This window comes from Chiloscyllium plagiosum, chromosome 25, assembly GCF_004010195.1.
Source record: "Chiloscyllium plagiosum isolate BGI_BamShark_2017 chromosome 25, ASM401019v2, whole genome shotgun sequence".
In the NCBI taxonomy this organism is placed as follows: Eukaryota; Metazoa; Chordata; class Chondrichthyes; order Orectolobiformes; family Hemiscylliidae; genus Chiloscyllium; species Chiloscyllium plagiosum.
Genome location: NC_057734.1, coordinates 91,297 through 103,991, shown reverse-complemented (window position 1 = coordinate 103,991; position 12,695 = coordinate 91,297). Strand labels below are relative to the sequence as shown.

The window sequence follows — 12,695 nt, the reverse complement described above, 5'->3', positions numbered from 1 at the left end:
AATGTCCTGTACATCCCCAACATAATGTACAAGTTCCTACATTCAAAGTTCTGAGCAATGAATGCAAGCATGCTAAATGTTTTCTTAAGATTAATCGTAATCTTCTTAATCTACCTATGTGATACAAACTTCAAAGAATTACGCACCTGAACTCCTAGGTCTCTCTATTCTACAAAACTACTTTTAATTGCATAAGTGCTGTTTTTGTTTTACCAAAACGTAAGACCTTGCATTTATCCATATTAGACTCCATCTGTTACTCTTCAGCCTATTGACCCAATTGACCAAGATCTCTTTGTAATCTTGGATAACTGGTAAAAATTATTTGAACTAATAAAAACCTTTACCTGTATTGGCAGGACGATATAATGGTTTTCTGCCAGAACCTGCTCTACTGCATCATTGAAATCTGGATAACGAACACGAGGGCAGTCAAGGCCGGGAAATAAGTCAGAGATCAGTCCCAAGAACAGGGGAACATCCTCGAAGACAAACTTTGGAAGATTCATGTCTCTCAAAGCCCTCATCAATACCACATCCTAGTAAATCAAATTAAGTAAAATATTTAAGTTTATGATATAATTTCAGACATGTTCAACACAAACTGCAGCACAGCCAAAAGTCTTGAGAAACATTAAAAATTGACAAATTTTGGCTTGTACCTAAGACATCTCCAAGTTATAAACATGTTAATTTGGAATTATGCTTTATCACTAATCTAATGTTAAAATTATATCCTACCGCATTTCAATAACTGGTTTGTCAATCCCTTCACTCGCATGGTTGATGGAGTGGTGCACAGTTCATTCAAGCATGGGAGCAATTGCATAATTGTATCATGGAGTTAATTAATAGGGACTGTCCTATAAACCTTGCTTTGGGCCTAACATCATTTCCCATCTCTAGTGAAGAAAGATTTACATCAATTTGATTTTGATTTGATTTATTATTGGACACAGATACAATGAAGAGTATTGTTTTTCATGCTATACAGACAACTTATACCTTATATAAGTATATCAGGGTAAGAGAACAGAATTTACAATAGAATGTTCAGCGCTGGGACCCCAGGTGTTCACAATATACATCAACGATTTGAACGAAGGAATTGAATGCCATATCTCCAAATTTACAGATGGCAAGAAGCTGGGTGGCAGTGTGTGCTGTGAGGAGGATGCTAAGAGGCTGCAGGGTGACTTGGACATGCTGGCTGAGTGGGCAAATACTTATCAATAAAATATAATGCGGATAAATGTGTGGTTATCCACTTTGGTTGCAAAACCAGGAAGGCAGATTATTATCTGAACGGTGGCAGTTTAGGACAAGGTGAGATAAAACGAGCCCTTCGTGTCATGGTGGAACAGTCGCTGAAGGTTGGCATGTAGGTGCAGCAAGCAGTGGGGAAAACTAATGGCATGCTGGCCTTCATAGTGAGAGGATTTGAATACAGGCATAGGGATGTCTTGCTGCAGTTATACAGGGCCTTGGTGAGACCACAGCTTGAGTCTTGTGTGCAGTTTTGGCCTCCTCGTCTGCAGAAGAACATTGCTGCTATTGAGTGAGTCCAGTGAAGGTTCACCAGACTGATTCCTGGGATGGCAGGACTGACATGAGGAAAGACTGGATCGACTGAGCTTGTACTGACTGGAATTTAGAAGAATGATGGGGGCGGAGGGGTTCTTATAGAAATATATAAAATCCTGATGGGACTGGACAGACTAGATGTGGGGAAGTCCAGAACAAGGGATCACAGTCTAAGAATAAGGGGTAGACCATTCAGGACTGAGATATGGAAGAATTTCTTCACTCAGAGAGTTGGGAACCTGTGGAATTCTCTCCCACAGGAAGCTGTTGGGCAGTTCATTAGACATATTCAAGAGGGAGCTCATTGTGGCCTTTACGGCTAAAGGGATCAATGGGTATGAAGAGAGGGTGGGATGGGATGCTGAGAATGCATGATCAGATTGAATGATGGTGCAGGCCTAAATGGCCAAATAGCCTTCTCATGCACCCATTTTCTATGTTAGAATAGAATGTGGAATATAGTGTTATAGTGACAGAAAAGGTGTAGAAATAGATCAACTGTAATATATGAAAGGTCCATTCCTAAGTTGATAACAGTAGGGAAGAAGCAGTCCTTAAATCTGTTGGTACATGATGTCAACCTTTTTTTATTCATTTGTGGGATGTGGGCATCACTGGTTGATCAGCATTTATTAAACATCCTTAGTTGCCCTTTAGAAAGAGGTGGTGAGCTGCCTTCAGGCACTGCTGCAGTCCACCTGCTGTTTGTTGACCCACAATGCACTAAGGGAGGGAATTCCAGGACTTTGGCTGAGTAAGAATGAAGGATATATTCCAAATTAGGATACGGAGTGGCTTAGAGGGGAACTTGCATGAGGGTGGCATTCCATGTATCCGCTACCCTTGTCCTTCGGGTTTGGAAGGTGCTGTCTGAAGATCTTTGGTGAATTTCTGCACTGTATCTTGTAGATACACACTGTTTCCACACTGTAGGGGAATCTATGAGATAGTACACACTGCTGCTACCGAGCATTGGTGGTGGAGAGAGTGGATGCTTGTGGGTATAGTGCCAATCAAGTGGGCTGATTTGTCCTGGGTGGTGTCAAGTTTCTTGAGTGATGTTGAAGCTCCACTCATTCAGGTAAGTGGGGAGTATTCCATCACAGTCCTAACTTGTGCCTTGTAGATGGTGGACAGGCTTTGGGGAATCAGGAGGTGAGTTACTTGCTGTATTCCTAGCCTCTGACCTGCTCTTGTAGCCGCTGTGAATGTGATGAGTTCAGTTGTGTTTCTGGTCAATGTTATCTCCCAGGATGTTGATAGTGGGAGATTCAGTGATGGTAATATCATTGAATGCCCAAGAGATTGTTTCTTTTGGGTGATGGTAATAGCCTGGCATATGTGTGGCACAATACTTGCCACTTGTCAGCCCAAGCCTGGGAATTGTTCAGTTTTTTTGCATTTGAACATGGACTGCTTCAGTATCTGAGGACTGAATGGTACTGAACATTGTGCAATCGTTGGTGATTATCCCCACTTCTGACCTTATGATGGAAGGGAGGTCATTAATGAAGCAGCTGGAGATGGTTGGGCCTAGGACACTACCCTGAGGAACTCCTATGAAGAGGGTCTGGAGCTTGAGATGATTGACCTCCAAAAAGCACAACTATCTTTCTATATGCCAGGTATGACTCCAACCACTGGAAAATTTGTCCCCGATACACATTGATTCAAGTTTTGTTAGGACTCCTTGATGCCACACTCAATCAAATGCAGCCTTGATGTCATTTGTATTTTCTGCCCAATGGAAGAGGGTGAAAGAGAGTATAATCAGGATGGGGAGTGTCTTTGATTATGTTTGGCTGCTTTTCCAAGGCAGTGGGAATTATAAACAAAGTAAATGAAAGGAAGTACTGAAAACAAAATGCTGGAGATCACAGCAGGTCAGGTAGAATCTAGAGAAATTACTAGAGAAAGATTAGGTCCAATCAGGGATAGTAATGGGAAGTTGTGCATGGAGTCTGAGGAGATAGGGGAAGCATTAAATGAACACTTTTCATCAGTATTCACACTGGGAAAAGACAATGTTGTTGAGTAGAATACTGAGATACAGGCGAGTAGACTTGACAGAACTGAGGTTCACACGGAAGAGGTGTTAGCAGTTCTGGAAAATGTGAAAATAGAAAGGTCTCCTGGACCAGATGGAATGTATCCTAAGATTCTCCGGGAAGCCAGGGAGGAAATTCCACAGCCTTTCACTTTGATCTTTATGTCATCATTGTCTACAGGAATAGTGCTAGAAGATGGGAGGATAACAAATATTGTCCCCTTGTTCAAGAAAGGGAGTAGAGACAACACTGGTAATTATAGACCGGTAAACCTTACTTTGGTTGTGGATAAAGTGTTGGAAAAGGTTATAAGAAATAGGATTTATAAACATCTAGAGAGGAATAAGTTGATTAGGGATAGTCAACACGGTTTTGTGAAGGGTAAGTCGTGCCTCACAAACCTTATTGAGTTCTTTGAGATGGTGACCAAACAGGTGGATGAGGGTAAAGTGGTTGATGTGGTGTAGAGGGATTTCAGTGAGGCATTTGATAAGATTCTCCATGGTAGACTATTGCATAAAATACGGAGGCATGTGATTGAGGGTGATTTAGCAGTTTGGATCAGAAATTGGTTAGCTGCAAAAAGACAGAGGATGGTGGTTGATTGGAAATGTTCAACGTGGAGATCAGTTACCAATAGTGTACTGCAAGGATCTGTTTTGGGGCCATTGCTGTTTGTCATTTTTATAAATGACCTGTATGAGGGCGTAGAAGGATAGATCAGTACATTTGCAGATGACACTAAGGCTGGTGGAGTTGTGGATAGTGCCGAAGGATGTTGCAGATGACAGAGGGACATAGATAAGCTGCAGAGCTGGGCTGAAAGGTGGCAAATGGAGTTTAATGCGGAAAAGTGAAAGGTGATTCACTTTGGAAGGAGCAACAGTAAAGCAGACTACTAGGCTAATGGTAAGATTTTTGGTAGAGTAGATGAGCAGAGAGATCCATGTACATAGATCTTTGAAAGTTGCTACCCAGGCTGATAGGATTGCTAAAAAGTCATATGGTGTGTTAGCTTTTATTGGTAGAGGGATTGAGTTTCAGAGCCACGAGGTCATGGTGCAGCTATACAAAATTCTGGTGCAGCCGCACTTAGAGTATTGTATACAGTTCTGGTCACCACATTACAGGAAGGATGTGGAAGCTTTGGAAAGAGTTCAGAGGAGATTTACTAGGATTTTTCTTGGCATGGAGGTAAGGTCTTATGAGGAAAGGTTGAGGGACTTGAGCCTGTTTTCGTTAGACAGAAGATTGAAAGGTGACTTAATTTAGACATATAAGATAATCAGAGGGTTAGATAGGGTGGACAGTGAGAGCCTTTGTCCTCAGTTGGTGCTGGCTAGCACGAAGGGACATAGCTTTAAGTTGAGGGGTAACAGATATAGGACAGATGTCAGAAGTAGTTTCTTTAATCAGAGAGTAGTAGGGGCATGGAACGCACTGCCTGCAACAGTAGTAGACTCGTCAACTTTAAGGGCATTTAAATGGTCATTGGATAAACATATGGATGAAATTGGAATAGTGTAGGTTAGATGGGCTTCAGATTGGTACCACAGGTTGGTGCAACATCGAGGGCCAAAGGGCCTATACTGCACTGTAATATTCCATGTTAATCAATGGAGAGAACGAGCTAATGTTTTGCATCTAGGTGACTCTTCATAAGCGCTGATGTAAAATATGGAGGAGACAGCATTTATGTAATAGTGCTGTGCGGACGCTTGGAGTGCTGGGGGAGAAAGGGTGTTGATAGTGCAGATTAAGTGATCGGAATGTGAAAATAGCAGAACATGATTCCTGCCAATTATGCAACTTACATAATTACTGAATTAATAAATTACTAAATTACTAAACAAATTACTAAATATATTAATAAATTACTTAATTACTAAATTCAGTTATTTCTGCTCAGTGGTCTTCATAGAAATAGACAGATTTCCTTAAAAGTCTGAAGTTTCACTAGGATCCATGAGCAAAGGGAAGCCGCTCTTTCTTACTCAGATTGCTTTCAGCCCCATCTCTGTCATAAGTTCTTCTGGATTTCTGCAGTTACACGTGAGCTACTCAGCTGTAAAACCAATCACTCATGAAGTCATAGAGTCATAGAGATATACAACATGGAAACAGACCCGTCGGTCCAACCTGTCCATGCCGACCAGATATCCCAACCCAATCTAGTCCCACCTGCCAGCACCCGGTCCATATCCCTCCAAACCCTTCCTATTCATATACCCATCCAAATGCCAAGTTTCACAACATCTTTCCAATAGGAAGGAGACCAGAATTGCATGCAATATTCCAACACTGGCGTAACCAATGTCCTGTACAGCCGCAACATGACATTCCAACTCCTGTACTCAATACTCTGACCAATAAAGGAAAGCATACCAAATGCCTTCTTCACGATCCTATCTACCTACGACTCCACTTTCAAGGATACATGAACCTGCACTCCAAGGTTTCTTTGTTCAGCAACACTCCCTAGTACCTTAACATTAAGTGTATAAGTCTGCTAAGATTTGCTTTCCCAAAATGCAGCACCTCGCATTTATCTGAATTAAACTCCATCTGCCACTTCTCAGCCCATTGGCCCATCTGGTCAAGATTCTGTTGTAATCTGAGGTAGCCCTCTTCGCTGCCCACTACACCTCCAATGTTGCTGTCGTCTGCAAACTTACTAACTGTACCTCTTATGCTTGCATCCAAATCATTTATGTAAATGACAAAAAGTAGAGGACCCAGCACTGATCCTTGTGGCACTCTACTGGTCACAGGCCTCCAGTCTAAAAAACAACCCTCCACCACCACCCTCTGGCTTCTACCTTTGAGCCACTACTATATCCAAATGGCTAGTTCTCCCTGTATTCCATGAGATCTAATCTTGCTCATCAAATGGTGCTAGGATTTAGAGGGACTAATTGTCCCTCTGGAGACTACCTGTAGTCAACCACCTAAGTAGATCTGGGAGTTTTTCTCTTTCCTTCTGCCATTCATCCTGACTTTAATATGTTTCTTTTGCCACTGTAAGAATTGCACTGGTTCCAGTTGATGGAATATGTCTATGTTGTAACACACAACATAACGGCTACATGGAAAGGTTAGATGGACCAGTTAGTATTTTTCTGCCTTTGTTCATGTCACTATGTACCAAGAATTATGGTTTTACCAATAGTGTATTTACTATGCCTCAGAATAAAGTATTTTAACTCCAAGACATCTCTGAATGGACCTTACATTAGATTGGCTTTATATTAATAACTTTATACCATCTGGAGATCCTTTTCCCACTTTAGCTCAGGAATTGGATATTTTTCATCTTTAGATGTCTACAATAACTTTGCCCAATGAATTAATTAATTCACTCATTAATCTGTTTAAATTTTACTTCTCCTTGATACCTTGTTATTAATAAAGATTATGACTTGGCCATACCTTGATGGAAATCTACAGAGGAACCTCGATTATCCGAAGGGAATATTTTGTTCGTTAATCGAATGCTGGATCAAATGCTGGATAACATTGTTAACCAAACATTAGAACATGGTGATCTTGTTTGGATAATCCGAAATTTGGTTAATCGAATGCTGGATAATCGAAGTTCCTCTGTAGTTACTTTCCCCAAATAGAGCTAATTCCTTCAATTTTCACTTGTTTTCTGTTGCAAAGCTAGTTTCCTATCCAACTAAACATCTTCCTACTGATGCCACAAGATTTACAGAGATTCTTTACCTCATTTATATCAGGCGATCCTCTCTTCAATTCCCCAGCCATGACAAGTACAGACTTGAGAGCTCGAAGTCCAAAGTCGTAATGATGTTGTTTAGAAAGCTGCTCTTTTCCCAGTTTGTAAAGTACAGTCATCTTCTTTGCAAGTATCTACATTAAAGAGAAACAACACAAAATATTTAAAAATGGAATTACATAAGATTATTCTCAGTAAGAATAAATAAAGGAAATGTTTTATTAACTGGCACATTGGAACCGGGGGTGTGCCATGTGTTATGAAGGTGTAAGGGGTACTGTAACTTTAAGAGTTGAAGGACTTAGAGAATAACACAGATTACTGGAAAATTTAACCATTATTTTTAAATTATGCCCAAGATACTAAACTCCAATCAAGTTTGAATTTGGTATTTTGACAATATTAAAACCATTGAAACGTTCTGATGCTTTGGGTACAAGACCGGGAAAAATTGAACAGTTGGAGGAGAACTGCCAAGCCACTAACATACGCAGACTGCCTGTTGAATACCTCTCTTCAAGGTACCTTTAACTATCAATGACCTGTGAAACAGAATCCCTAAGAAGAAGAAAAGAAGACAGAGGAAAATACAGAGGACATTTGGCAAGTTGACTGGTTTTGAAACGTGATTTTTTTGGGGGTAAATCGTAATCGGGATATTTTTATCGGACCAGTATTGTAAAGGGTAAAGTAAAAGATAGGTTAGAGAAAGGAGTTGCAAACAGTTGTTAGTTAATTATTCTCTGTTAGACTTTAAAAAATAAAGTTGATAATTTTTACTTTAAATAATGACTTTTGGGATTGTTCTTTGCCTCTCAAATTTTAACGGGTTAAAATCTTTTCTGTGTTGCTGGTTTAAATTAGCAGGAGGGGTTTATCCCGTGTCATTACACATATGGTCAAATACAAAAATGTACTGGAAAAGCACAGCCAGTCAAGCAGCATCCGAGGAGCAGGACGTTTCGAGCATAGGCTCTACACCAGGAATGTCTGATGAAGAGCTTATGCTTGAAACGTCGACTCTGCTGCTCCTCGGATGCTGCCTGACCAGCTGTGCTTTTCCAGCACCACATTTTTTGACTCTTATCCCCAACACCTCCAGTCCTCACTTTTTCCATGTGATCAAATTTTCTGGATAATCAAAGGTCCACATCTTCAATGTGAAAACATACAGGGAGTATACATATCACTGTTATACTTTATTTACAGCGCAAATTGCTTAAATAATAATGCAACTTTGCCTGAAATGAAACTTAGGGCAGAGAGCCTTCTCACTCAACTGACTACTTGGACATTGTGGTAGATCATGGTATTTGAGGAGAAATTGACTCAGAATTGAATCAACTTTTGATATTTCTTGTGGCCATTTGAATGAATAATATTGAGGTAAATAAAAACTATAATAATAGGACAGAATAATACAGTAAACTTCACAGTGTTTGAGGTTTATACTTTTTGCTGATTTATCAAGAGTGCCATTTCATAAGGTGCTGGTTGAAACAAAGTTTGCTGTAATGTGAGGTTACACACTTGTTTTTCTAGTAGAGAAAAGGTTACACACTTGTTTTTCCTTAATGTCATAGAGATGTACAGCATGAAACAGACCCTTCAGTCCAACCCGTCCACGCCGACCAGATATCCCAACCCAATCTAGTCCTACCTGCCAGCACCCAGCCCATATCCCTCCAAACCCTTCCTATTCATATACCCATCCAAATGCCTCTTAAATGTTGCAATTGTACTAGCCTCCACCACTTCCTCTGGCAGTTCATTCCATACACGTACCACCCTCTGCGTGAAAAAGTTGCCCCTTAGGTCTCTTTTATATCTTTCCCCTCTCGCCTTAAACCTATACGCTCTAGTTCTGGACTCCCCGATCCCAGGGAAAAGACTTTGCCTGTTTACCCTATCCATGTCCCTCATAATTTTGTAAACCTCTATAAGGTCACCCCTCAGCCTCCAATGCTCCAGGGAAAACAGCCCCAGCCTGTTCAGCCTCTCCCTATAGCTCATAGCCTCCAACCCTGGCAACATCCTTACAAATCTTTTCTGAATCCTTTCAAGTTTCACAACATCTTTCTGATAGGAAAGAGACCAGAATTGCATGGAATATTCCAACAGTGGCGTAACCAATGTCCTGTACAGCCACAACATGACCTCCCAACTCCTGTACTCAATACTCTGACCAATAAAGGAAAGCATACCAAATGCCTTCTTCACTATCCTATCTACCTACGACTCCACTTTCAAGGATACATGAACCGGCACTCTAAGTTCTCTTTGTTCAGCAACACTCCCTAGGACCTTACCATTAAGTGTATAAGTCCTGTTAAGATTTGCTTTCCCAAAATGCAGCACCTCGCATTTATCTGAATTAAATGCCATCTGACACTTCTCAGCCCATTGGCCCATTTGGTCCAGAACCTGTTGTAATCTGAGGTAACCCTCTTCGCTGTCCACTACACCTCCAATTTTGATGTCATCTGCAAACTTACTAACTGTACCTCTTATGCTTGCATCCAAATCATTTATGTAAATAACAAAAGTTAGAGGACGCAGCATCAATCCTTGTGGCACTCCACTGATCACAGGCCTTCATTCTGAAAAACAACCCTCCACCACCACCCTCTTCTACCTTTGAGCCAGTTCTGTATCCAAATGGCTAATTCTCCCTGTATTTCGTGAGATTTAACCTTGCTCAGCAGTCTCCCATGGGAAACCTTGTCGAATGCCTTACCAAAGTCCATATAGATCACATATACTGCTCTGCCCTCATCAATTCTCTTTGTTACTTCTTCAAAAACCTCAATCAAGCTTGTGAGACATGATTTCCCACGCACAAAGCCATGTTGACTATCCCTAATCAGTCCTTGCCTTTCCAAATGCATGTACATCCTGTCCCTCAGGATTCCCTCCAACAACCTGCCCACCACCGACGTCAGGTTCACTAGTCTATAGTTCCCTGGTTTGTCTTTACCACCCTTCTTTAACAGTGGCACCACGTTTGCCAACCTCCAGTCTTCCGGCACCTCACCTGTGACTATTGATGATACAAATATCTCAGAAAGAGGCCCAGCATTTACTTCTCTAGCTTCCCATAGAGTTCTAGGGTACACCTGATCAGTCCTGGTGATTTATCCACTTTTACCCGCTTCAAGACATCCAGCACTTCCTCCTCTGTAATATGGGCATTTTGCAAGATGTCACCACCTATTTCCCTACAGTCTATATCTTCCATATCCTTTTCCACAGCAAATACTGAAGCAAAATACTCATTTAGTATCTCCCCCATTTTCTGCAGCTCCACACAAAGGCCGAAATATTCATTTAGTATCTCCCCCATTTTCTGTGGCTCCACACAAAGGCCGCCTTGCTGATCTTTGAGGGGCCTCTATTCTCTCCCTAGTTACCCTTTTGTCCTTAATATATTTGTAAAAACCCTTTGGATTCTCCTTAATTATATTTGCCAAAGCTATCTCATGTCCCCATTTGGCCCTCCTGATTTCTGTCTTAAGTATACTCCTGTGACCTTTATACTTATCTAAGGATTCACTCAATCTCTCTAGTCTATACTTGACATATGCTTCCTTCTTTTTCTTAACCAAATGCTCAATTTCTCGAGTCACCCCCTCCTGATTTCCCTGTTAAGTACACTCCTATTTCCTTTATACTCTTCTAAGGATTCACTCAATCTATCCTGTCTATACCGTACATATGCCTCCTTCTTTTTCTTAACCAAACCCTCAATTTCTTTAGTCATCCAGCATTTCCTGTACCTACCAGCTTTTCCTTTCACTCTGACAGGAATATACTTTCTCTGGATTCCTATTATCTCATTTCTGAAAGCTTCCCATTTTCCAGCCATCCCTTTACATGCGAACATCTGCCCCAATCAGCTTTCGAACGTTCTTGCCTAATACCGTCAAAATTGGCCTTTCTTCAATTTAGAACTTCAACTTTTAGATCTGGTCTATCCTTTTCCATTATTAATGTACATACATCTCAAATTTTATCAAGTATTCTATTTACACAGCCAGGCTTCTGATAAATAACTACTAAAATATAGTCAACCAATAACGAACTAAAGATAAAGTCACCATTGTCCCAGAGGACCATTTCGTTAGCCTCACTGAACAGAGATGGCTGGTAGTAGTTTAACCTGTGGATCACCACACCTCAGACAAGGGTGAGGTTGAGAAGATGGGATCTTCATGCCAACTTAAGCCTCAGGAACTCACAGTATTGGTGTCATTTTGCATAACAAACCAGCTGAGCAGTCAACTGGGCTAACTGATACCCAATAACTAAATTGAATTGATTGAAATTATCTGATTAAACTGCCTGTGACTTTGCTTGAACAAAAAGAAACAAAAGAACTGTGGATGCTGCAGAATACCCTCACCCTATTCAACTTCTCCTTATAGCTTAAACCCTCCAACCCTGGCAACATCCTTGTAAATCTTTTCTGAACCCTTTCGGGTTTGGGCACTTGGAACAATATGGGTTAATAAATGAAAATCAGTAAGAATATAGAACATAGAACATAGAACAATATAGAACAGAACAGGCCTTTCGGCCCACGATGTACCTATCAATGTACCTATCCAATTGCCGCTTAAAGATTGCCAATGATTCTAACTCTGCCACTCCCACAGGCAGTGCATTCCATGCCCCCACCACTCTCTGGGTAAAGAACCTACCCCTGACATGCCCCCTATACCTTCCACCCTTCACCTTAAATTTATGTCCCCTTGTAACACTCTGTTGTACCCGGGGAAAAAGTCTCTGACTGTCTACTCTATCTATTCCCCTGATCATCTTATAAACCTCTATCAAGTCACCCATCATCCTTCGCCATTCCAATGAGAAAAGGCCTAGCATTCTCAACCTATCCTCGTACGACCTGTTCTCCATTCCAGGCAACATCCTTGTAAATCTTCTCTGCACCCTCTCCAAAGCTTTCAAATCTTTCCTAAAGTGAGGCGACCAGAACTGCATATAGTACTCCAAATGTGGCCTAACCAAGGTCCTGTACAGCTGCAACATCACTTCACGACTCTTGAATTCAATCCCTCTGCTAATGAACGCTAATACACCATAGGCCTTCTTTCAAGCTCTATCCACCTGAGTGGCAACTTTCAAAGATCTATGAACATAGACCCCAAGATCCCTCTGCTCCTCCACCTTACTAAGAACCCTATCGTTAATCCTGTATTCCGCATTCTTATTTGTCCTTCCAAAATGGACAACCTCACACTTGACAGGGTTGAACTCCATCTGCCACTCCTCAGCCCAGCTCTGCATCATATCTAAGACCCTTTGCA

The 12,695-nt window shown here is 41.2% G+C and overlaps 1 protein-coding gene across 1 annotated transcript in view; it reads right to left on the bottom strand.

Annotated features, from left to right (window-relative positions):
• The window catches only part of dnah10 (dynein axonemal heavy chain 10), a 243,067-nt gene that overhangs the window by 146,112 nt on the left and 84,260 nt on the right, over positions 1–12,695 (bottom strand). Inside the window, exons 26-27 of the mRNA XM_043715328.1 lie at positions 7,359–7,505; positions 348–539 (exon numbers count right to left, since the gene is read on the bottom strand). Of these exons, the coding sequence (XP_043571263.1) occupies positions 348–539; positions 7,359–7,505 (339 nt within the window). The remainder of the gene's footprint in view (positions 1–347; positions 540–7,358; positions 7,506–12,695) is intronic.